This window comes from Spermophilus citellus (genome assembly GCF_964194105.1).
Source record: "Spermophilus citellus genome assembly, chromosome: 13".
Classification (NCBI taxonomy): Eukaryota; Metazoa; Chordata; class Mammalia; order Rodentia; family Sciuridae; genus Spermophilus; species Spermophilus citellus.
Window position 1 is genome coordinate 13,897,265 of NC_138193.1, and position 26,006 is coordinate 13,923,270.

At 48.7% G+C, this 26,006-nt stretch overlaps 1 protein-coding gene across 2 annotated transcripts in view; it reads left to right on the plus strand.

The window, feature by feature from the left end:
• Positions 1-26,006, plus strand: part of ACOXL (acyl-CoA oxidase like) — a gene marked incomplete at its 5' end in the record, with an annotated part of 295,548 nt that overhangs the window by 67,517 nt on the left and 202,025 nt on the right. For both annotated transcript variants that reach the window (XM_081265193.1, XM_081265194.1), the window contains one exon: positions 983-1,017. In XM_081265193.1, the coding sequence (XP_081121319.1) occupies positions 983-1,017 (35 nt within the window). The remainder of the gene's footprint in view (positions 1-982; positions 1,018-26,006) is intronic.

Here is a 26,006-nt window from a genome sequence, read left to right on the forward strand (position 1 = left end):
ATAAACAGCTCCCACTCCTGCTGTATCAATGTACACAAGTTGTTCGTCACCCCCTGGTTATTTTGCTGCAGCCGGACTGCGGCATTTCATAATTAAAGTTTTGCCTATATATTGTGCTAATAGCAATAGCTAAATAAATATTTGTAGAGTTTTCCTTATCTGTTGGGGATTGGCGCACACACACACACACACACACACACACACACACACACCAATGCAGAAAACTTGCTTCATGCTTTCATTTCTTGTGAGAAGTTAATTATTTGGTCATTGTACAGATGGGGAAATTGAGGCTCAAAGTCTCAGAATCTATCGTCGACCTTGTGTGAACTAGCTGTGGCCCAGGCTTTAGCATTTGACCCCCCACATTTGCTTAGGAGGTTTCCATGACCCTCCCTACAGAGAAAAGAGGAAGTCACAGCTTCACCTCAGCCTGCAGTTGCTACTGTGTTCTGCAGTGGCCTGCATGGGCTCTTGACGTCACCTTAGCATTTCAGGCTCAATTTTTTTGTTGTACCCAGGGGTGGGTCTTGAGTTGGACCTTTCCCAGGGGGCCCATCTCCTTGGTGGCCTGGACCTCACTGATGTTCCTGGGGCTAGGAGGCAGTGAGGGGTCCCCTGGTGGCTTTGGTGTCCCAATGTAAACCTTGCAGTTAGCCACAGGCTGCCTCCAGTCCTTCCACTGTTGGCACAGAGCTGAAAGAGCCCCGTTCGGGAAGTCTTTCCTGATGAAGGACACCTTCTGTTTAACCCATAAGGAAATATTTTAGGCTTCTTTAAGACCTTTTCAAAACACAATGATCATTTAAAAGCAAAGTCGAAACTAAAGATCTATCATTAAATGTGCTATTTATGAAGTATTAGCAACAGAGCATTTTAGGAATCTTTTAAGAAATATTTGACTGTATTGAGTTAATTTTCTTGTGAATCAACATGTCCTTGATATTAACTAATTTATGCTTCTTTCTCTTCTTCATTACAGCTTGGGTTGACCATAGCCATTCACTATAGCCACAGGTAAAGCTATATTTATTTATTTTTAAAGAAATGTGCTTACTAGTTTGGAGCTTTTAATCTGTTCCAGTCCTAGGGTTTATGAATTTATTTTTGGTGGTTGCTCTTCCATGATGTTAATGGCACCGATGAGATTGTCCTAGCTGCTTAATTGGTAAGAGCAAATTGCTATTCAGAAGAATAAGGACTCTATGCAAAACTGGTGGTAGGTGGAACATTTCTGTTAAAACACAAAAATGGGAAGCTCCACAGCAGGGACACAGAAGTGGTTTCTGAGTAATGTCACCTGCCTAAGAGTAATAACCAAAATCAGAGGTGCCCTGCGTGTGAGGCCAGGCCAGGCCAGGCCAGGCGAGCCCCTGCCCCGTCCCCACGGGGCCTCTTCCTCTTGTCTTGCCACGTCTGGCAGTGGCAAAAAGCCTCCATTTTCATCTTGCTGCAGGATTTCTACTTTGGTCTCAACTGCATCAAGTTTATGAAAATGCTTATACTATCTAATGCATTCTCCTACCACAAACGGGCATTCTAGAATGAACTCTTCCCTGTTTGCAAGCATCAGCATGTGTTATACACTGAATTAAAGTAAGAGCCAACCCCAATGAAGGGCGACAGGCAGTGTTGACAAACTGTGCTCATGGCCTCCCCAAGAACCACCTTTGGGTAAAGGCTTAGGGCTCAAGGGACATTGTCAAAAACTCTCCACAAACAACCCAGAGGGTTACAAGTTCACCTCCTAAAATGCCTGTAACAAACCGTATGCATGGTTTCAATTTAAATGTGGAATCAGATAATCACTGAGACCCAGAGAGACAGACCCTGGCTCTGTGCAGATATGAGAAGGCAGAGGGCTGGCCTTGCCGTGGACTCCTGGGATGAGTGCGTGGGAGGAAAAGTGTTCATGTCAGATATTTCCAGGGCCTGAGGAAGAAGTTGCCTCAGAGAAGCTCATGATTGTGCAGGGGTAAAGAAATGTCTTCCTCTACCCATCACTAGGCTCATGGCTGAGCCACACAATGGCAGACAGGTAATGGGAGGGGGTCTACCAGGTTACTTAATGGATGACACAGGAGCCTTCATAAGGAAGTGGGGACAACGTTGGAAAGTGGGTGTGATCTGATGGTAATAACAGGGCACCTTGGCTTCCTGTTTGCTCAGTTTCTTCCCTGTTCCGGTGTCTTCAGACATCTAGATGTTCTGCCAGGTCCTAGCAGGGCCCCATCCAAGACAGCTTTACCACCTGCTTCAGGGGAAGGGTGGGAATGTGAGAGTGACCTTCCTCTTCTGTTATTTTCTCCAAGGTGCCACCTCTTAGGGTAGTGTGTCCGGCGCCCTCAGTTACCTGTGTTTCTAGGTCTGCTGTGTGCACGATCCCTGCACCTGTGGGAGCACATTATCCTGCAGAGGCCTGCCATTCCCCGTCACATAGCCAGGCTGCTGCAGGGAGAAGGTGCCTGAGCAAATGTGGCGTGGACGCAGGACCCCAAAGCTGATGGGATACCTGGTGTGTCATTCTGGGGCGAGGGGTTGGAAGTGTTCCCTCAGCAACTGTCAAGAGGCTCTTTTTCTAGAGTGTTCTAAATGTGGACTGCTCCAGAATGAGAAAGGTGAGGGGGCGGGGAGAGGGAGAGGGCAGGAGAGGCTGATTTTTCTTGGGCTCGGTTTTTCTCTGTTACATGCGTCCTGCAGGTCAAGGAAGGGAGCAGCCCGTTTCAAGGCAGGAGCCAAAAGTGCCCCTCCTCTAAGAAAGCCAAGATGGCGCTCGAGACAGGGCTCCTTCCCGAGATGCCTAGGGTTGCTTTCCTGTGGCTCTGTGGAGAGTCATGGCTGTGTGGAAACTCAGTCTATAGGTGGGTTGAGAATAAAGCCTTCTCGTTCGCACTTTGCCAGGCTGAAGGTCTTTGGTCCCTGCGGTTTAGGATTGGGTAAGATGGCAGAGCAGGGCAAAGCTGGAGAGGGGCAGGCTGCCTGGGGCCTTTGTCCCTGCTCTTGTCACGACTAGGCCGATGTCAGAGATTTGTCTCCCCTCCAGAACCCAGAGGGGAGGCCTGAAGTCATTCATGTTGCCACCAGCTCCCTGTGCGTGGTGGAGACGCCTGCCTGGGCTGAACCTGGTCTTCCCTCGGAAGGGAGACTGCTTCCTTGCCCTCCACTGGGCGTGGCTGGCTCTGCCTCCTCCTGGGGCTGGAGGTGCTGCTGAGTTCTGGAAGGAGCATGCTGCCCGGGGGTTGCCAAGTTGTCATGGACCCTGTGCTTTGGTTCCTCTTTCCCCAGAGCAGCATGACCTCATTGAGAAATGTGGTGGAGAGACAGTGGTCAGAAGGCTGCGCAGAGAAGTGGACATTGTGAGCTGTGGCCTGCAGGAGCCAAGAGTTGGCTCTTATGAGCAGGGGAAGGTATGCAGCCCTCAGGGCCCTGTGGGCACTTCCCTGCCCAACGTTGGGGTCCTGATGTTGCTTCAGACTTCAGACTTGGGAACACGGAGGGAAATTTCAATTCTGAGTCCTCAGGTTGGTCCCTGGTGTGTGCGTCAACCTCCCTGGTTTGAGGCACTTCCTTCTTGACACTCTGTCAAGAGATCAGTTGGCCAATAGCCACTGGCTGTCAAGGGGGTCGGTAGCACCCGGGTTCGCCCCGTTCTCTCTGCCTCTCACCAGCCGAGTGTTTTTGGACATTTGCCTGTCTGTCTCGTCTTAGGCTCTATCATCTGCTCTCCAGTTTGTCTTGGGCAAATCCCCGACCCTCTCTGATCCTCTCTTACTTCCTACCTGGATGTACCTATCCTGGGGGCTGTGGTGGAAAGTGTATATTATAGAAAAAGCTCTGAGGCTGTGTCAGGCTCCCGGAAGGCCTGAGTGCAGGTGGTATGACTCTGAAAGTGTTGGCCATCTTAGTGGCAGGCATGGGAGGACAGTGGCCCCGAGGCCCACCATGTCAAGCCTCAGCCTTATAGTGAAGGAGCTGGTGACAGCCGACAAGCCATTTTTCAGAGAGCTTAGGGCTTTGGAATTGCTCCTCTTGTGGCTAAAGTCATAGAGCCTGCTCCTGTCGCTGTGACTGCCTGGGCACTAAGCTTGTGTCATGCTCATGTGCTCTGTGGCCCAAGGTCTGACGCGCCCTAGAGGTGGCTCACCCCGCCTCACAGTCTGGAGCCTCTGCTGGAGGCTGGAGGGCGGAGAACCCCATTATCCAAAGTCTGGTTCTCTCACGTGCCTGGTGGGAGACGCTGGCTGTGGCTGGGCCTCTGCTGCTCTCAGCATGGGCTGGCCCAGCTTCCTCATGGCACAGTGGTTGACTCTCTCTGAGTGTCCCAGAAAGAGAGAGGGGCAGGTGGAAGCTGCCTCCTTTCTGTGACCCAATCTGAGAAGTCACAAAGCATCACCTTATTGCATTGGTTGGAGCTGTAGCCCCTGCCCCCCACTACCTGCATTCTAAGAGAGGAAGTGGAGACCTTTCCTCTTAGCTAAGGGAGCTGATGACTTTGGAGCATGTGGGGCAGGAGGTCCCAGTGGCCCCTGTGGAAGGTGCAGTCTGCCACCCAGGCTGAACGAATGCCAGAGGCTATCTGGAGCACTGGTGAGAACTTGAGACACCATTCTTGCTGCAAGCTGCTTATTCGTTAGGGAAGCAGAGCAGGCACACGGGAAGACTCGAGAGGACACATGGGAGGTAAATGAGCCAAGGTTCCTTAGAGGAAGTGGTCTCCAACCACCCTCTTCCTCTAGAGTGAGCAGTCACAAAGGCAGCTGTGCACCTGCATGAGTCGGAGGGCTTTGGGAACAGAAAAAAATGAGTAGAAAGTGATTGTAGTAGCTCAGAGATGACTTTGGAGCTTGGCTGGGTTTCTGTCAAAGCAAAGCTGTCTGACTTACACAAGCCACGATGCGGAGGACTACTGAGCCCTTGACCTGTCTGAGGACTGACATCCTCAATACTATGGAGACATGGAGGGCATTCATTACCAAAGGATGTGTTCTCCGAAAATTGTTTCTGAAGTAGAAAGAATTCTTATTTTAAAACTCCAGGAAGTCCTGAGGCATCTGTGAGTTTGTGGTGGGGAGGAAACCCACCTTTGGGAACTCCTCAATTGCCAGGAATTGATGACACTTGTGGTGTCCCTGAAGAGCCATCTTTGGGTCAGGCCTGTGCCATCTGCCCTTCCTTCTCCATGTCCTTTGTCCCACCTTTTCTTTGTAGGTATAGGAGGAATTGGCCTTTTCTCTCAGAAACCTGCAGGCCACTGTTGCCTGGTAGTGGCTCTTCTGGCCCTCTGATGTGAGCCTGCCACCTACTTCTCCCTCATTCAGGAAGAAGAAGATGAAGGATGAGAGTTTCTAGTTAAGTCCCTTCTTTTCAAGTCTCCTTCACTTTTTTGTAGTAACTGAAACTTCTCTCCTTTTGTTTGTTTTTGGCAAAATAAGCTTAACATTTGTCTTAGTCTGTTTATGCTGCTATAGCAAAATGCTATAGATTGGGTAATTTATAAAGAGAAAAGTATTTCCCACAGTTCTGGGGAAGCCAAGGTTAAGGTTCAGGCAGATTCAGAGTGTAGTGAGGGCTGCTCCTTACTTCCAAGATGGCGGACTTCCAAGATGGCGGACTTCCAAGATGGCACATTCTCTGGAGGGAGCAACATGGTGTCCTCACATGACAAAAGGAGGAAGAACAAGATAGCCCAACACTAGTGCAAGTTTTTTTTGTATAAGGTCCTTAATTCCATTCATATGGAGGAACCCTCATGGGCTAATCACCTCTTAAAGACCCTGCCTCTTAATACTAACATTGGCCATTAAGTTTCAACATCCGAATCTTGAAAGGGGCACATTGAAACCATAGCATAATTTTAACCATTTTGAAGTATTATACTTCAGTGGCAAAAAGTACATTCACATTTTTGTGTAATCAACACCATTATTCATTTCCAGAAATTTTTTTTGTCCTACCAAACTATAACTCAATGTCCCCTTTCCCTTTTCTCTGTCTTCTCATTCCCTGCCACCATATTCTACTTTCTATCTCTGTGAATTCACCTACCCTAGGCACCTCACATTGATGGAATCATAAGTATTTGTCCAAGTTCGTTAGCTTGTTTCAGTTAGCATAGTGTCTTCAAGACCTGACCATGTCGTAGCATGTGTGAGAATCTCCTTCCTTTTGAAGTTGAGTGAATTCCATTGTACGTATGTACCATGTTTGTTTTCTTATTCATCCATCAGTGGGTGCTTGGGTTATTCCTGCCATTTGGCCACTGTGAACATGGGTGTGGAAATACCTGTTTGAGTCCCTCTTTTCACTGATACCAGAGTGGGATTCGGGATCCTAGGGTAATTCTAAGTTTAGTCTTTTGAGGAGTAGCCACGCTGTTTTCCTTTTGATTACTTCTTAAAATGGCGTTGTGCCTTATGCTTACACAGTTCCAGGTCATTCAAAGGTTCATGCTTGCTATTGAGAAATGGTTCCCATTTCCTTGTCATGTTTACCCAGAGTCCAGATGCTGAGATTGAGAGCTTCCTAGGTCTTCTTCGTGTGAGGAAGGTTACTTCTGGAAGACAGGTTTGGGACTTGGGGTTTGAATCACCAGATCTGTTTCCAAAATTCTAACTGAAGGGTCAGGGCCAAGAGTAATGATGGAGACAACCCCAATTGACCTCTAGAATAGATGGAGGTGGAGGTGGGGAAAAGGGAGGAGGCAAATGTGGTTCTAGAATGACAGAACTAACTTTTGCAGAGGAGTGGATTTGGGGGTCTTAAAGAAGCTGAGTGTGACAGGAGGGGAAAGAGTCTCCAGAATCTTGATCTTGATCTTGATGAGCAGGCAGCACCCTCAGGCTGCTACAGACGTAGGGTGGAGTGGGGGCAGAGCTACCCCAGAGCAAGAGGGGCCCTTGCTTGGCAGCCGTGGGGCTTGAGGCCCCAGGGCTGCCTTGTGCATGCCCGTGCATGTGCAGGGGTGCGATCTTCCTTGTTAAAGTGAACAGTGTTCAGGGTTAGGAAACCTGCACACGTTCGCACACATACCTTCTCCCACTTCTGCCCCAGAAACCGGCAACTCCTGCTAGACCAGCTATTCCAGTTCTGTCTGCCTGGTTCAGCAGTGTGTGTGTGTGTGTGTGTGTGTGTGTGAGAGAGAGAGAGAGAGAGAGAGAGAGAGAGAGAGAGATGTGTGTGTGGGGGGGTGATATCGTGTGAGTGTCATTGAGACCCTGAGACCTGGTGCAGGTAGGGTGCTGAGGGGTCTGGAAGTGAGGCCACCATGGTCATATTCAGACAGCATAAACACAGGAAGCAAGAAGAGCGTCAGCCGTGACTGACAGTGAATTTCATACCAGATCCCACTGTGCGCCATTTATTATCCTGCCTTTTAAATTTATTTTTGTGATGTCAAGTCATTTTCGCGGAGTGGAAAATTGCCTCTTGATGCTCATTCCCCACTGTTTGGCTTGAGGTTTTCGGGTGGAATCCACACAGTGGTGACAGCTGGGTAACCCCCAGAAGTGCCCTTTGCAGATAACAGCTCTTGGGGCCCCACCGCCCACACAGTGGGGAACAATTTCCCCACTATGTGGGTGTATTTTTTTTCTACAAGATTGAAAGAGTTAACTGTTCTTCCTGCCTGAGGAAACACAGTCCCTCCTGGTGGTACCCCTGGGATGATAAGGAACCAGGAAATGGGCCAGAGGGGGCATCTCACCTTAGCTCTCCTTCTCTGGCCATGTAAACCAGCAGTGTGGAATTTTCGCACCTGCTGCTTATGCCCATATTTCTTAGAAAAGCTCATGAAAGTCGGGGACAAGATGAGAGAACTACCCATAACAGGATGCTTCTGTTCGTTGTCTTTCTTTAGTGAATGAGGAAGGAAGCAGATTTTCCATTTGGTGGCTTTAGTTCAATGGAAGTCCGCAGGGTGTGACTTGTGGACAGCACCCAGGAGTGGTCCTTGCTGGTTTCTCACAGGTCCTAAGAAAAGCCCATTTGGTCTCCACTGAGGTCTGTCCAAACCTGACACTGAAGTCATAGGTGCCACCTCCCTTTGAGGCTTCCAGTGCCCCAGGAGCTGCAGGGGGAGGGAGAACTGGGGACCCCCAGAGAAGCGGGAGTGTGTCTACATGCAGTTTGGCAGTCCCTGACTGGTACTGTTGTGGCCACATCCTCATGAGGAACTTGAGGACCTGTGATTAAGCTGTCACCCCAAGACCACGTGTGTGTGTGTGTGTGTGTGTGTGTTCTGAATGAGCCCAGATGGCCCAGGAAGAAGAGAAGGGGTCGTGGACTTTTGTGTTCTGACTTAGATTAGAAGTGGAGTTTGAAGTTGGCAAATGAATCAGAGAGCTTATTGAAGGGACAGGCGGCATCAAGAAACAAATGGAATTGTCATCCTGAAACGTAAAGGGAGGGAAAGACAGAAGCAGGGCCATGGGGCCTATTGGAGTTTGAGGTCAAGTGTTGGCAGATACCTAGCAACTCCCATTTGCAGCTGGTTTGATCTTGTAGAGACAGCTGGGGGAGACTCTTGTTCTCCAAATTTTGTAAAAATAAACAAAAATGTCTTTCTGCCCTTTTTTCCCCTTCCAGGGAATAGATGTCTCTGTCACTGGCGCTCTGGCTGACTGTTCCATCTGTCTCTCTTCCAAACTTCACAATGAGGCTCTGACCAGGCTCTGTACAAACAGAGTTGCCAAGAAATTATTAACCTTAAATAATCTTAGAAGCAAAGCCATCTTTTGGAAGGTTGCATTTTAAAGATAAATATTGCCCCCAAATGGCAGACCATAAATACTCAGAGTGTCCAGGTCCCATGGTCTTACTTAATGAGACCCTTGAAGGCTGAGGTTACATTGCTGTGTGTGTCACTTTGGGCCTCGGCATGGGGCTGTGGGTGTGCCTGCAGAGTACAGGTGCTCTTCAGGGCCTGGGGGAGTGAGGGAGTAGATGGATGTGTCTCCCTGTGCCCCTCTGGTCTTCCTGTAACCCCTTGTCTCTTACCAGGAGAGTGGCCTTGTCCTTTAGGAACTTTCTGGTCTGACCACTCAAGCTTGCTCACTGTCATACCCACAGGGTGATCTCCAGGGGATCTTTGGCCTGCCAAGAAGGGGGACTTTCTCAGATCTTATCATTTCCTTCCACTCCGAAGCCCCACAGCTTCCACACCCAGAGGTCAGAGTCCTGGGCTTTCACCTGGCGTTCGAGCCCCCATTCCCACCTCATACCAAGCTTCCTGTCCCCACCACCTGATCTTGCAATTGCCTTTAGACAATGTACTTCCCTTCTCTTTTCCACGTCAGTGAACTCCCACTCACCCTCCTGTGGACCCTGGGATGTCACCTCCTTTCCCAAGATTGATTGGGAACCCCCTTCTTTCCCTTGTCAGGTGTCAGAGTCAGATTTGACTCCACCTCTTCTTTACTGCAGGCAGCAGGGGGAAAGGCCGACTGCAGGGCCTGCTCCACACAGGCCCCTGCACATCAGCACGTGGCTGCAGCTAAGGCCACTTAGGTAAATGTTGTGGGCCTGGGAGGGTTGCGGAGGAGGTCTTTCTTTTATGATATCTTCCTGCAAGAACGACCTGTTTACTTTTAGAAGAATAAGGTGCTGAAATCAAATTGATCTCGAGATTCAACACCATTCAAATTTAGATCCTAGTGCAGACATTGACAAGTCAGTTAAAACATTTGTCAAGGCAAAAGTACTAGACCAGCCAAAGCAATCTCGAAAAGGAAAAGAACTAGATGTACAGGACCTATTTTCGAGACCTGCTATAAAGCTACAGTAATCAATTCAGTGCTGTATTGGGGAAAGGAGAGACATACAGGTCAATGAGACATTTATGTACGTAAGACCCTTACCAAGTTTTTAAGAACTTGTATAGCAATGGACACGCAGGGATCAGGGCCTAAACTTAAAACCTAAAACTGAAAACCTTCTAGAAAAAAAAAACGTAAGAAAGAGTCTTGATGAACTTGGGTAAGTCAAAGGTTCCTTCAGACACAGAAAGCACCAACTATAAAGGAAAAAGTTAGTAAAAATGTATTTTATCCAAATTAAAAACATCTGCTCTTTGAGAAACACTGCTAAGCAATGACACGACAAGCCACAAATTGGGGGAAAATAGTTGCACAATACAGATCTGATAAAAGAGTTGTATCCATAATGTATATAACTCTCACAGCCGTACCAGGAAAACAAGACAGCCCAACGTAATAAATGGGCAGAAATGCCTCAGCTGATACTTCATTAAATAAGATATATGGATCGTAAATAAAAACATGAAGAGATGCTCCAATATTATGTATCATTAAGGAAATGCAAATTAAGGTGATTATGCACACTGTATATTAGAATGGCTTAAAGCCTAATATTCTCCCTACCAAGAAACACCTCCAGACCACAACCAGCCAACAGACAATGTGAAGTGCTGAGTGACTGCCACCCTGACCTGTTGCTGGTGGGAGGGCAAAATGGCACTGCCACTGTGGGAAGACGTTTGGGTAGTTTCTGACAATAGGGGTTACGCTTCTAAATGCTTCCGCAGGAGAAGTGGAAACATTTGTCCACGCAAAAACCTGTATGCAAACGCTGATTGCACCTCTGTCCATAACAGCCTCACACTGATAACATTCCCAAGTGTCGTTCAACTGGAAGGTGACCCACTGGTACACCCACATCGTCAGACACCACCAGCAATAAAAGGCACAAGGCTAAGAGAAGCCAGACTCCGAGGGGCACACACCACGTGACTCCATTTGTAGGACAATTAGGGAAAACTACAGAGGAGAAGAGATGCAGGCGGAGGGCCTGACCAGACATGGCCTGAGGACTTTGGGTGACATTTGAAGCCTTGATTGTGATGCTTACAGTACTACCTGCGTTTCCCCCAAACTCATCCAACTCTGACACCCGAAAAGGGCAAATTTGCTGTAATGACATGACGTCAGTGAACTGGAACCCAGGAGAGCTCAGGTAGGAGCCCCAGCTCCACTTTTCAAGGTGCAGCCACCTTGTCTGAGGCCGTGTTTCTGGTTCTGTCTTCCAAGGGCCTCTGTGTCTGGGGCGGGCTCTGCATCTGGAATGATGCCCGTCTCATGGGCCCCGGGTGAGGCCTCAAGTTCATGTTTCTGCCCACTTTATCACTTTCAGCAAAGGCAAGCTGTTGGCTTTCCACGTAAACACAGGTGCAGTCCCGTCTTATGTCAGCTGTGGACATTGCAGATGGAATGGGGCTTCAGGGAGGCCCTCTCACTGGGGCGGTGCAGCCCTAGGCGGTCAGATTTGACCTTGTCATTCACCTACAGGCTGCCAGGCAAAGAGCATGCAAGGGGCCGCCAGAGTCGGCTCTCCAGTCTGGGGTCCCCTGAGCCCTCGGGGGTGCTGGGAGGACGTGACAGTCTTGGCTTCTGTTCCTCTGTGGGGCGGGAGCAGGTGCCCGAGGTCACATTCCAGGAGGCGCTGCTCATCTCATCCATCTGGAAAACTCTTCGCTGCTGCTGACCTCTCCCCAGAGACGGGGAATGGGGTGCAGCTGTTCACAGCTCTCGCCAGTGAGAAAGCTGCTCCGCGTTCTGGCTGGGCGATCGCAGCAGGTGTTACCCCGACTCCCGCTTGGTTGACTGCCGCTGACCAAGTGGCCAAGGGCAGAGGGAGATGAGGCTGGGCGAAGCCCAACAGCAAGGCTCATTACCATGCTGAAAGGGGCTGCCATGCTGTCGGGGTCAGGGCGGCGGCCAGGCCAGCTCTGTTCAGGGCAGTGGTCAGGGCAGCCTGGCCAGGCAGGGGGAAGCCCGGGTAGACTCCAGCGGTGTTTGAACCAACTGCTCCTGCCTTCCCCAGGTCCCCTGGGCTGGCTGCACTGCAGGGCCCAGTGGGTGGCAAGCCTGTGAGTCTGCAGTTGGTCGGGCAGGGAGCTCATCCAGTTCATCCAGCACCTGCTTGGGCTTCTGTCTGGAGGGACACTGATGTGCTGCAGACCTGGCTCACAGGCTGACAGTCCATGACATTGCCGAAAACCTGGCTTCTGGTCTGGGCTCCCTCCTGCAGGGCCTCTCTGGAGTTGTGATGCACAATTAGATTGGCAAGGAGGAACTCGAGGCTCTGGTAAACTAGCCACAGAAAGTTCTAGATTTGCCTCCTTCCAGTCACTACATGCCTTACTTGTTGGCAACTTGCTGTATGAAATCCACTTTGTCTCACATGTGGCTCCAAGGCCCTGCCGATCAAGAACATGCTACAGCCTTTACATGACACACAGGGCGGAGCCTGTGGGGGCGCAGGGCATCTCTGAAGGGGCAGCCTCTGCGTCACCTGCAGTGAACCCAATGCCGAACTGTGCTGAGACAGCTCTTTTCATATTCCCTGAGGTGGCTTATCACTTAGGTTTTGCTTCCTGTTGAGGTTGGTAGAGCCTCCAGGGCCACCCAGAGAGGCACTCCCTGCTCTGTTCCCGCCCACGCCCCGTGTCCCCGGGTGCTCACTACATCCAGTGTGCTGGGTCTCCTGCAACGGTGCCTCCTCTTGGTATTTATGTTCATTCCTCCTAGGCCAGTGGTTTTGTGTCGGGGTGATTTTGTCTCTAAGGGACATCTGGTGATATATTTGTTGTCTTGACTCGAAGCACATTACTATTGGCATCTATCTAGTGAGTAGGTCAAGGATAGTCAGTGTCCTGCAAAGCGTGGGACAGCCACTTAGAGCACCAGCCATCCAGCCCACAGCGAATAGTGCCTGGGGGGGGGGGGGCACATGGCTGGACTGAGAGCTCCAGGGGTCAGCACAGTGTTTACTCCTCTTTTGATCTTTGGGGCTTGGCAGCACACACACACAATGTGCTCAGTCAGCATAGACCCAATCAAACCTTTTATTTAGAAGCTCACATGCTGTGCTGGTTTTTGTGTTGATAAAATATTTTTCAGTATTCCCTAAAAATGTTTTTTGTTCTATTTGTTGGCTGGGGGGAGGGGATGGTGCTGGTGGTGTTTCACGGGTATAAACAGGAATCAAACCTGTTTGATTAATCATTCGAATGGATGGGGAGGGATAGCCCCTCCAAAATGAAAGCTCCCCCAGAATCCCTTTATGGTTGCTCGTGCAAGGATACAGAGATATAAACTGGCAAGAGGACAGCCCGCCCTCTGGAGCCAGCCCTCCCATCTCCCTGTTTGGCTTTCATTGGAGGCTCACAGGAAAGTCCTGCCCTGTTAATCAGCCACTAGCTGCAACAGAGCTGGAAGGTCATTGGTTATTTTACCTTGACTCCTATTTTCATTCTCCCTTTCCTCTTTTCTTTCTTTTTTTTTTCTTTTTTTTATGTTTTATTTTTATTTTTTTATTGGTTGTTCAAAACATTACATAGTTCTTGACATATCATATTTCACACTTTGATTCAAGTGGGTTATGAACTCCCATTTTTACCCCGTGTACGGATTGCAGAGTCGCATCAGTTACACTTCCACTGATTTACATATTGACATACTCATGTCTGTTGTATTCTGCTGCCTTTCCTATCCTCTACTATCCCCCCTCCCCTCCCCTCCCCTCCCCTCCCCTCTTCTCTCTCTACCCCCTCTACTGTAATTCATTTCTCCCCCTTGTATTATTTTTCCCTTTCCCCTCACTTCCTCTTGTATGTAATTTTGTATAACCCTGAGGGTCTCCTTCCATTTCCATGCAATTCCCCTTCTCTCTCCCTGTCCCTCCCACCTCTCATCCCTGTTTAATGTTAGTCATCTTCTCATGCTCTTCTTCCCTACTCTGTTCTTAGTTACTCTCCTTATATCAAAGAAGACATCCTCTTTTCAATCTTAAAAGGAGAAAGAAATGCAATCCTGGAAAAAATATTTAAAGAAAAACTCAATTGAGGTTTTGAATTGGCTAAATTGACTGTAGATCAATTTGTTCATTCAACCCGTACTCGCTGAGAACTCATTGAGGAAGGCAAAACATATCACGCCCGCCTCAGTGGCCCTGACGAAGGTGGCACCCAATATTCTAAGGCTGGGGGGTGCTTGTATGGGGAGGGTACCTCAGCCATGAGGGACTCCGTGGTATGGGCTGGAGCAACTTCTGGATGAGGAAGAGGAGTTGGCAGACAGACACTGGGTAGAAGTATCGTTGGTACTGTGTAACCTGAATAACGTTTAGCCTAAAACCACCTCCATACCTAGCTTAGGTTTGCTTAGCGTTTCTCTGTGGACGTACTTAACCTAACTTGATGTGTAAGCAGACTGTAACCTAACTGGAAGCAAACTCTCCAAACAAGTAGCTGAGTCTCAACCAACCTCAGCGGCCAAACCTCCAGCCAATCAGGGGCTGAGAGCTGCCCAGGTACCATCATATAAGGCAAATGCTAACAACAATCAATCAGGGTGTTCCTGTAGGTCACTTCTTCCCTGGGTGTAAAGCGCATGTGGGGCACTGAGTGTTCTGAAAGATTTGGGGTGCAGACTTATTCATGAATTTTTTTTCTTTACTGAAATGAAGTTGGCTAAATTTAATTTGTCTAAAGTTTTCCTTTTAAGAGTACACATTCCAGACCCCACCTCTGTCGTTAGCTCCTTGTTTTCCACCAGGCAGAGCCCTAACACCTCTCCATCAAGGTACACATGACCCAGGTGGGATTTGAACTCAGGCCTTTGACCTTGACCCTCTAGAGTGGTGTGCTTATTTGTTGGCAAGCAGCAAGGCCATTAAGTGATGTCCGTAGAGCACCCGAGCCAGGAGGGTAGGTGATGTCGATAGACGTTTGCTCTGAAACGTGGTATTGTAAGCAACAACTGAGTAGCTGCTGAAGGGTGGTGAGGCGATGCAGGGGGGGGCGGTGAGGGGTAGAGACCACAGAGGCTGACCACCTGCCTAAGTCTGTAAAGCCCCTGCTCAGTCTCAGGAAAGTGTGGCCCCTCCTCAAGTGATCTCAGAGGGACCCTGGCTTTCTGAGCCTGTTTCCTTCTCTGTGGTCCCTGACCTTCAGGTATGGGTCAGGAGTCAGAGGTCAGGTATGTCCCTGCTCAGCCTGCTCCCTGGGATCTGCCACTCCCATGGCCAGGAGTTGGGGTTCAGGTGAGAAAGTCACCAACCTGTGCTCCAGGACACTCACTTCCAGTGGAGTTAATTGACCTCAAAGAATCTGTTTTGCCTGAAAGGAAACCTTCTAGAATATGTTTTTAATCATATATCTTCTATCATGAAAGAAGTTAGGGAAAAAGGAAATACTAAGTGTTGGAGAGAAAATTCCTCACAAAAGAGCATCTGCTTTGTTTCTTTTATACTTGTTATTTAAAAAAAGAAAAAAACCTGAAAGCAATGGAAAAAGAAAGTGATTCTTCCCCTCACCACCGGCTGCCCTGACCTTGAAGCAAGTCTTGATGTGAAAAGAGAGCCAGCGCATGTGGGGCACTGAGTGTTCTCTCTAGGTAACGAGTGGCCGGAGCCGTCCTGGTTTCACTGCCACGGCCCACGAGGAGGGAGGACTCTGTTGGAGACAAGGGAGTGGAGGAATCGTCCCAGGCACACAGCTGCCTAATGAAGACCTTGCCACAGCCCACCGTTGTCACAGCGGCCTTCACCCAGCATAGCCATGCACACAAGACCACTGGAGAAGATGCTCCTAGCCTGCCAAAGAGGAGATTTACAAGAGAGTGAGGTATCAAGTATGTGCTGTGGGATAAAAGACAAGACCCTGGTTCTAAGGGGACACAGGATGGAAATCTCAACCCAGAGGACTCGGCAGACTTTACAGCTGCCCTCATCAGGACTCTGATGATGCAGCAAAGAGCACCTAGTGACCACCTGAGCCTCAGGGCTCTCCACTCTCTCCTCCCTTTGTACAGGGGTCATTTGGCGTTAGGTAGGAGGCCTTGAGTTATAGCAGGAAGCCCTGGCTGGCTCTTGTAAGCAGCAGGAGAACTGTTTTCTCACTTACCGATTCCTGAAGTGAGGCAGTGCAGAGTGGTCATCTGGGGACTCAGGGACATCCTCAACAACCAGACTTGCTTTGATCTTTCCTCCCTGCAAATTGCAGCCCTCTCAACCTGTCAGTCTTATCTGGCTGACTCCCTCATGGTCACAAAATGGCCGTTGAGGGTCTTTCTATCACATGCAGGTGTAATAAGACTTAGTGGAAGAGGTAGATCTATCTTTTCCTATATGCTACTTTGTTACTTTTTATCAGTATGGAGACTGTATTTTTAGGAACCCTTCAAGAGATTTCCCCATTTCTCATTGTCCAGAGAAAACCGGCTGGGCATTTTTAAGGCCATAACTAGTGAGGGGAATTGGAATGATCCTAATTGGGTGAGTGAAGCCCAGTAGATCTGTGGAGGAGGGTGGATTACATGAATCATGCTGGGATTCTGTTGCAAAGGAGGAAGGGAGGGGAAGTGTGAATGACTGGAAATGTTGCTACATGTTTAAAAAGATTTTTTTAATGGAATATTTCCAACAAATAAAATATAACAAAGTGGATTCCCAATGACTTTTCTCCCAGTGTCTGCAATTATCAACATTTTGACAGTGTCCATTCATCTCTCTCCTCCTCGTCCTCTCCTGCTGGAGTGTTGTGAAGCACATTCCAGGCACGCATCGTTTCTGAGTGTGCTCTTTACACATGTCAAATGCTTCCTAAATACCTGGTCACTGACCCCCCAAGAAAGCTGTTTCAGAGGCAAGAAATTAGGGAAGCCTGAACTGGTATTAACTACTTTTTTGCTACAAGAGAAAAGACAAAATTCCTTGAATAGCAGGAAAAGGCAGTATTCAGACGTTTCTCCAAAGCCTTTGTTCTGGCTGCATCTGGAGCCCTGGGGTTGTGGGGAACAGGTGTCCTGAGACATTGAAGCGGGTAGCACAGGATCCTCCTGGGCCCCTGACCAGACATGGAAGGCAGGTGCAAGTTCAGCATGGAGTTTGCCATTTGCAACCTCAGGCTGGGGAGGCGAATGCTTTCTAAGAGTAGCTTTTGGTTGGTGACACCTGTTTCTCTGTGTTAATAGATTTCTGGGTGAGGTAGAGCCGGTGATGTCACCTGCAGGTGTGAGAGCCTGTGGTGGCAGTCCACTTCCTGGCATTGGTTTCGCAAGGCGTTGCTAGCCACATCTGTCCTCAGCTGTGAGGGTCTGAATGCTTGCAGGCTCGAGAGAGATGTTTTTAACCAGAACAGAAAGTCAGAGATAATGAGTCAACTGCGGGCTCCGTGCAAACATATGTACTTTCCCTATGGCTTTGGCTGATTTCATTCAGTGATGGAACAAAATACAAATGTTGTTTCTTTAAAATATCACGGTGGCAGTCAGGGTTTGTTTCCACGCACCCTTTTCCGAGTTTCTTAAGCCCACCTGTTGCATTGCACATTTGAACGACTCCTCTTCCTCCATCCATCTCAAACAGGAAGTGTACCTCCTTCTTTCCCCCCAGTTTTTAAACATCTCTTCCTTTGTAGAGAGTGTGCCTGCTTCATGCGGGGCGGCACCTTTGTTTCCAACATAAAAAAAAAATCTCACCATTTCTCTAAGTGCCAGCTTCTCCATTTCTGTGCAACAATGAAAGGTCACGATGCAAAGAGCTCTGTGTTCAGGACACGTTCAACCCGGGGCTGATTTTATCTGCGTGGGCTTTGTGAAATGTTTGTGTTTGCACAGGGAGTTTAAAAACAGAAGTCTTTTGCATAACTATATTTGAAAAAGCTAAAGAGGAGGGGGAGAGAGAGAATGGAGTAATTGTGTAGACCGATGCCAGTGGGCTCCACGTTTGGGTACCTGGCGGCTGGCGTGGCAGTTCGCAGAGCCTTCGGGTAGCTTTCTGGAATGCTTATCTTGTGGCCAGGGGTCCTTTGTTACGTGCTGCGTTTCAGCGCGATGTGAGAATCCATTCGACCCCAATACATTTTATCTGACATGCACAGCTGGGTTGCTGGAGGATAGTCCAGGCCATTAAGAAGAAGGCAAAGAAAACACAGACGATCTATTCATCAGGACACCGTGAAGGAGAGACTTGCTGGGTCAGGAGCACACCTGGAGGGAGGAGAGACAACTGGGCGCAGGGCGGAGGGATCGCAGCTGCTGTTGACCGCCGCTGTGTACAAAGAGCTTGCCAGTGGTGGAAACTGATTCCGTGTCCGACGTGTGCAATCTTGCTTTAGGGCCCCCTGCCATCAAGGGGGTGGGATGGTGATATGAGTCTAACTTGCTGAGGGTCTGAGCCCACTAAGTACAGGGGCATCAGGACTATGGGGTGTGTGATGTTCACCTTGCATTTTGGCGCAGGCCTTGAGGTTCCTGACCTGTGAGTTCCTGCTAGGACTTCCCAGGCACCCCTCAGTCTCATCGAAGACTGGAATCCTTGGGAGTCAGTCCCACGCCCTTCCTCAGCTTCAGAGAGGCCAGGGGATGTCAGCCAGTTCACCCAGCCTGCCTTCTCCAACCCTGTCTGCCTCTTTCTACTTCCTAGTTGTGATTTTGCAACTGTAGTTTTGTGCTTTGTTCTTACAGCCAGGAAAGAAGCTTTCTGCTGGGGTGTGTGTTGGGGCGGGAGGTTGGGGATGTCAGGGGTTTACCACCTGAACAGCCATTTTGCTGTCCTGTGTGGAGACCTAGGAGAGATCTCTGGGTGGCTCAGCTGCAGGAAGGAGCCAGGGCATCTGTGCATCACTTTGCCACTTGGATCTTTCCAGAGTGAGAACAGCCTGGGCTGAGACACGCAGTTCACTGTCCCCAATGTGCTCACAGGTCCTTTGGAGAGAATCAGTGTTACTTCACACACTCTGATGGATCTTGGTGTAGAAGATGGAGTGCTGGGGTGCCCAGGACTCTCCTTTATGGCCAGGGTGCCAGCCTGCTCTGCAGGGCAGGGATCATGAGCTTTGGAGAGACAGACACGGATTTGGGGTCACGTTTGGGTGCTTCTGTGCATGTCGAACACTTCATAGAGACCCCAGGAAGGAGCGTCCAGAAAGCGGCATCTTGGGGATCACAGATGGAGAGTGTTTGTTGAAGTGTCCTCCTTGGTCCACAGAGTTCTGTGTCCTCTAGGAGCCTCCCACAGGAAGTGGGAGTAACTACTGATCCAAAGTGGACAATGACTCTCACCAGGACTTCCTGGAGGGATGCCAAGTTTTGTTTGGTTAAACTATGTTTTCAGTATTGATTTCTCCAGATGTTCCTGCCTCCCAACCAAACCAGGTTCCAGCCCTATCAGGCATTTCCAGAAGACTTTTACTTTCTTTTTGGTTGTGGATGGGGCTCCCTGAGATTTCCCTGGCATATTCAAAGTACAAAACCCAAACCAAAATAAAACCTTGCCAAATAAGGCTCGACAAGACTGACTTCAAAACAAACATCACAAAATCCCCAAAGCAAGTGGCTGCCCCCGCCGGGCAGAGTGGAGGTGTCATTGGGTTTGCTGAGCTCTGGGAGAGACCACAGGGAGAAGGGCTCTCTGGCTGATTTTAGGGCTGTATTTGTCCCACTCTCCCCTTGTCTCCCCCACATACGTTTTGCTTCTTGACCTGGAACGGAGAAACTCAGAGTCTAACCCTGGCTACATGATTAAATGTCCAACTTTTAAATTCACACAGAGTGGTTGATGGGAATTTCAAAACACAGGGTTAAATTCTGCTGTTACAAAGATGGAACAAAAGCTCTCTGTCTTTCGGAGGTCACTAATCCGGTGTTTGCACCTTATTGTCACTACGTAATGTCTGAAAAACTTGGAATTATTTCCAATTAGCGGGTCTCAGTGGGTCTTGCTCTCTGTGCCGTTGACCCCTAGTGTTTGTTTTTTTTTTTCTCTTTTTATTTTTTATTTGTTTTAATTAGTTACACATGACAATACAATAATCTTCTTAAAGATGATGTAAAAAAAAAATTAGACCCCTAGTGTTTGTTTAGCAGGATTTTCTCACCGGCCTTCACCTTGCTGAGCATTGTTTTGCTGTCAGGGTCCCTGAACCACTCCGATGACCCCCGCAGAAATGTCCGTGTGGCGAGACGGGGGAGCTGTTGTGAATCTTGCGATGACAGATGGCAGGGGCTGTATAAAAGGAACCTCCGTGAGCTTTGTGAAGGGGATTTGCACGCTCGGGCTCTTTTTTTTTTTTTTCTCTTTCCATCCTGGGGCCACTTCTGTGACTGCTGTCAGAGCAGTGTTGGTGCCCATTAGGCACTGCGAGGCCTCCCGAGTCCACACGCACTGGCTGCCAATGCACGGGGTCCTTCCTCGTCCCCAGAGTCAAGCCCCAAGCAGCCCAGAGGTCTCAGCCACACGCAGTAATGGGAAGCAGGTGCATCCCTGCAGAGTGGCACCTGGAGCCCTGGGGTTTGGATGAGAATTTTACCTGATTTCTGGAGAGATTAGTGAACCACCTTTACCAGGAAGGAGAGCGACGGGGGTGCCTTTGGTCCTGCTTATAAAATGGGTGTGTGTAATGAGCTACCTTCCAGGAAGGAGCTGGGACTAGAGACCCACGGAGACGTCATTCATGTATTTGAGCAAAAGTCCAGGGAAAGAAGGACTAGCAGAATTTTGGAACTGATGCAAACTGTGAAATCCTGTTTTGGTCTCACTGAGTCATCCCCTGGACTCCTCTTGTAGCCCCACCCTAGCACCATGGTGAGGGCCCTCCTTGTGGCCAAGGAGGGAAGAGCCCCCTATGAATGGGCTGTGGCCAGCCTGGAAGGGCAGGAGGACCTCCTTTTGCCAACTTTTATACATTAGTAGAAAGCCTGGGTTTCTAGCTTCTTTGGGAAACTGGGCAGTCCAGCAGCACCCTGGCTCTGTGGCACAGGGCAGCCACTAGCGGGAGCACTTCAACAGGGTCACACAGCTTTCTTTAGTTTTTGATGTTTTCTTACATCTAGCCCACTGTCCTCATTTCCCTTCCTAATCCAAGTGGGCATTTGAGTTTGCAAATCCGATTTATTATGATTCTCTTAGAGAAACTGAAATATAAATACAAAACAAGACTATTAGAATCTACCCTTAAAAAATAGCCCAAGATTGCATAAAACATATTGGAGCAAAGGTGTTTCTCTGTATTATTCATGACATACAAAATTGGAAACGACAATATGATCACTAAATTATGATGTGTTCCTACAATGGAATATTATATGGCCATGAAAGTATTGTTCACGCAGGGTTTGTAATAACATGGAAAAAATGCTCATGATATAGTGTTGAGGTTTTTTTTTTTTAATTTGACACAAAATTGTGTTTGTGTTTGCAGCACATTACAACTATTTTCCAGAATGTAAAAGCAATATGCCTTGAATAATCCTGGGAGGAAATTTGCCAGAATATAACAATGCTTGCTTTTCAGTAATGAAATTATCTGTGATTATTTTACTCTTTATTTTTTCCAGCTTTTTCTAATTTTCTGCAATGAATGTATATAATTTTTGTATTCAGAAAAAAAGAAACATTATCAGAAGCTGACAGATATTAAGAATACAAACAACAATAAGTGTTGGCGAGGATGTGGGGGAAAAGGCACACTCATACGTTACTGGTGGGACTGCAAATTGGTGCAGCCAATCTGGAAAGCAGAATGGAGATGCCTTGGAAAACTGGGAAGGGAATCACCACTTGACCCAGCTATCAGTCTCCTAAGTGTATACCCAAAGGACTTAAAAATAGAATACTACAGGGACACAGCCATATCAATGTTTACAGCATCACAATTCACAATAGCTAAATTATGGAACCAACCTCAATGCTCTTCAGTAGATGAATGGATAGGGAAACTTAACTTTTATTTATATATATATATATATATATATATATATATATATATATATACACATACATACACACAGACACACACACACATACACACACACACATACATACATATACAATGGAACATTACTCAGCATTAAAAGAGAATAAAATCATGGCATTTGCAGGTAAATGGATGAAGTTAGAGAATATAATGCTAAGTGAAGTTAGCCAATCCCCAAAAAACCAAAGGCCGAATGTTTTCTTTGATATGAGGATGCTGACACATAATGGCCATTGTAGGGGAGCATGGGGGGAATGGAGCATGGGCAAAGGGGAGGGAGGGGAAAGGAGGGGACAAGGGGATAGGAATGATGGTGGAATGAGTTGGACATCGTTACCCTAAGTGCACGTATAAGACACGAATGGTGTGAACATACTTTGTGTACAATCAGTATCTTGAAAAATGGTGCTCTGTATGTGTTATATGAGATGAATTGCATTCTGCTGTCGTGTATAACAAATCAGGAAAAAAAAACTTAATAAAATAAAATAAATTATACTTTCCTCTCTAAAAGAAAAAGTGGTAAATAGAAGAAAAAAAATCAGAAGCCCTGAATATTAGGAGATTTCCCTGTGAGTCTCCCAGCTAGTTGTTGGCAGGGCAGGTACTCAACCCGAGTGAGTGAGTCAGGTTTCCTTTGCTATGACAAAAACCTGACAAAGGCAACTTAAAGGAGGGACGGGTCATTTGGGCTCGTGGTTCCGAGGCCTTAGTTCATGGTTGTCTGACTTGGGTTGCTCTGGTCTGAGCGGAGGCAGAACATCATGCTGGGAGGTGGGGGGAGTGAAACTCCTCAGCTCCTGGCTGCTGGGAAGGAGAGGGGCCGGAAGAGAAAGAGAAGGACTGGGAGTGGATGTCACAGAGGGAGGAGGCTGGAAGCAAGATACAGTCCCCAAGGGCGCATTCCCAAGGAGCCCCTCCCTTCAACTAGGCCCTCTTCCTGCCTTCCCCCCACCTCCTGAGTCCATTCACATTATTAATCCATCAAGTGAATTAGCCCACTGGTGAGGTCAGAGCCTCGTGATCCAATTACTTTCCAAAAGCCACCTTTGATCACCACTGTATTAGGGGCCCCTGAACATGCTGTATTAGAGACCCCTGAACACTCCTGTATTAGAGACCTCTGAACATGCTGTATTAGGGACCTCTGAACAGGGCTGTATTAGGGACCTCTGAACTCTGCTGTATTAGGAACCCCTGAACATGCTGTATTAGGGACCACGTCTCTATAGAACTTTGGGGGACATTCCAAAGTTAAACCAGAACTCTGAGTCCCTGGTTCCAGATGTAGATGGGCTAGTTCCATTCCTTAAGCCCGGGCTAACACGGCTGTGACCTGGGGTATGGCCTCCAGTGCTCCCACTCAGAACCTGTGTGGTCTCTGTGGTGAGCCTGTTTCTGTGGGGTGCCTTTCCTTTGCCTTCCATCTGGCTGTGAGGAACAATCTGTAAGAACAAGGCAGCTGTGACCCTGGAGTAGATATCAGAGCAAACTCAGGCACTGGCCTGTGCTGCCCTGGGCTTGCCGATGGTATGACTTGTGGGTGCACCAAGGCCAGTTATTTCCAGTTTCTGCTCTTTTTCCCTTTTCTGCCTTTCCCACTGTGGCGCAGGGACAAGTCAAAGCTACTCAACTCCCTTCACTGGAACAGAGAAGTGATGCTTACCTTTGGATAAGCCCCTGAGGAAACCCGTTGACCTAACACCCAAAATGGTAGATGATCAAGTGCCTGGAGATCCCCAGTCCCCTTCCTAGCTCCTGTCAGTGACCCCTCTGCTGACTGTGGTCAAATCTGTATTTTCTCAGAGCATTTTTTCACCGTGTCCAGTGGGAAGGGGAGCATTTCCTGTTGGATGATTTTCCATTGGGCACATGGGGTGGGTCTGGTGAGATGGAGACCCTCAGTAAAGGTTTCCAGGGTCCCCGAGGAGGAGGAGGAGGCAGCCCCAGCACCAAGCACAGAACATCTCCACCTCACAAGACCCAGGTTTGACCAAGCTCATGGGAATCCAAAGCCATTCCTTCCTCCACGGCAAGACACTCAGCTGCCCAGGGATCCACCCACCAGGACATTCTCTCTAGAAACATCTTTAGGAGGCCAATCTTTTCTAGGCTTGGTGACTTTCAGGATCTTTAGAAGTGCCCTTCAACTAAGGGACCCCAAGGCTCTCTTACCCACACAGAGTAGCTGGCTCACTTTAGCTGAGACTGGCTCTGCCAACATCTGTCCCCACGTTCAGCCTCTCTAGAGCTCACCAGGTCCCACCAACTGCAACGCAGTCTGACCCCTGCCCCTGTGCCTGCAGAGCCAGCCAGCCACCCGCCCGGAGCTCTGGGGCGGGGAGGACTTCCAGCTCCGTCCTGAGCCACCTTGTGTCCAGATTCCCAGGCTGGTGTCTCGTCAGAGCCTGGTGGCCAATGCATCTCACTCCCATCAGGCACCTGTTGGCTCAGGGTTTCCTGCGAGGGGGTGGGGTGTGTGCAGATGGGGACCCCAGGGCAGGCAAAGTGGCCAGGCAAGCAGCTGCCTTCCTGCTTGGTGGACAGATGGCTTGATTTCTTACATATTTCTCTTTGGTGCCATTTTTTGCATTTCTGAGCTTCTGAAAGGACTTAAAACTTAGGGCCTTCAGGAGAATTTCTGGGGCTGTGAACATCAAAACAAACTGGAAAGACAGGAATCTGTTTCCCAAGCCCAAGTTTCCTGTTACCAAAATAGAATTGTGTGTCTCCAGTTGTAAATGCTGAGGGAAGGGAAGGGGTGAGTTTGGGGCCCCTGCCACCAGGCCAGCGGGGCTTGGAGGGGAGCACATGGCTGTGTGTGCAGGAGGAGGGTCGGGCTGCAACTCGCCCCAAGGCTTGTGTCCTCAGATGCCCCTTTCAAACCCTTTCTTTTTTACTTTAACTTTGCATTTCTCAACCATTGAACTGTGGCCTGATTTCACATTCTGAAACTAAGTGTGTCTCAACTCGGTGAAAGAAAGGCTGTTTCAGAGGACCATGACTCATCCTCTATTTTGAGCCCCATGAGAGGCAGCCAGCCCGAGATGAGCAGGGCTGATATTTTCAAGGTGGTTATGTCTGGTTTTTTAAATTTTATTTTTTAATATATAAGTGATACAAGGAATATATTCTATTCTAAATCCCAAGTTCTCCTTCACCCCACCTGACCTTCCCAGAGGTCAGCGCTGTGGGTCTTTCCAGATGTGTTGAATTCATTTATGTGTATGTGTGCATGGAGAGGGAGATATGATTTTATTTGTGCATATGTGGGGTTTTGCAGATAAATGATAGCATAATCTATAGATTGCCCTACAACTAATATTTTTTTCTCCACAGAACCATATGTCTTGGAGACTATTCTGCATAGTTAAATAAAGCTCTGCCTTATTTTGAACCGCTGATGTTGCATCCTGGGGTGGGTTTGTTTAACCCACCCCTCTGGATAGGTAGAAAAGAATGGACATTTTCTGGCCTTGAAGGATGAGCCAAGCTTTGCCGAGTGGAGAAGGGCAGGGGCAGGCCTTTCTGGGAAGGGTGCAGATCCAGGGAACAGAGGTGTGGTGTGGGGAGTGTCCTGGGGTGGTGGGGAGTGAAGTGGGCCTAGAGAGTCAGGCTCAGGGACAGGGAGAGGAGGGACGTGAGAAGAGGGCATGGAATCAGGAGGGGCCTTCAGTTCGTGGCCTGGGACTGTCTTCTGTGGCTGTCAGTGAGCCAGAATGCCAGCCCTGCTCTCCCTCTGGAGCCAGGGGCCTGTCTGGAGAGGAGAGGCTGGGGGCCGGGGGCCGAGGGCCGACAGAGTGCGGTTCCTCGGCATCTCTGGGTGCCAGTCCATCCACCCACCTACCTTCAGGGTTTCTGAGTTTCAGTTCTTCAGAATGATCTGTGTCTATCTTACCAATTCTTTTAACTTGGGTTTTGGAAAGTGTTGGCCTGTGGATATTGGGGGCTGGGAGTGGGGAGACAGACTGCTTGTTAGTGGATCTGAAGCCCCCTGCCACATCGCACCGTGTCCCTTACTCAGTTCCACAGAAATATCTCTAAGGAAAGGAGGGAGCAGTGCCCCACAGGACAGGGGACAGTGTCAGGGTGTCCACTCTCCTAGGAAAAACTTGTGCAGATTTCTAGTTTGTTCTCTCTGCCCTGCCTTTGTGTGAATGTAAAGGGAATGCGTCACAAATCCCCTGAGTCCTGTGGGAAGGTGTGCAGGCTCCTGGGGCACACACAGTCACTT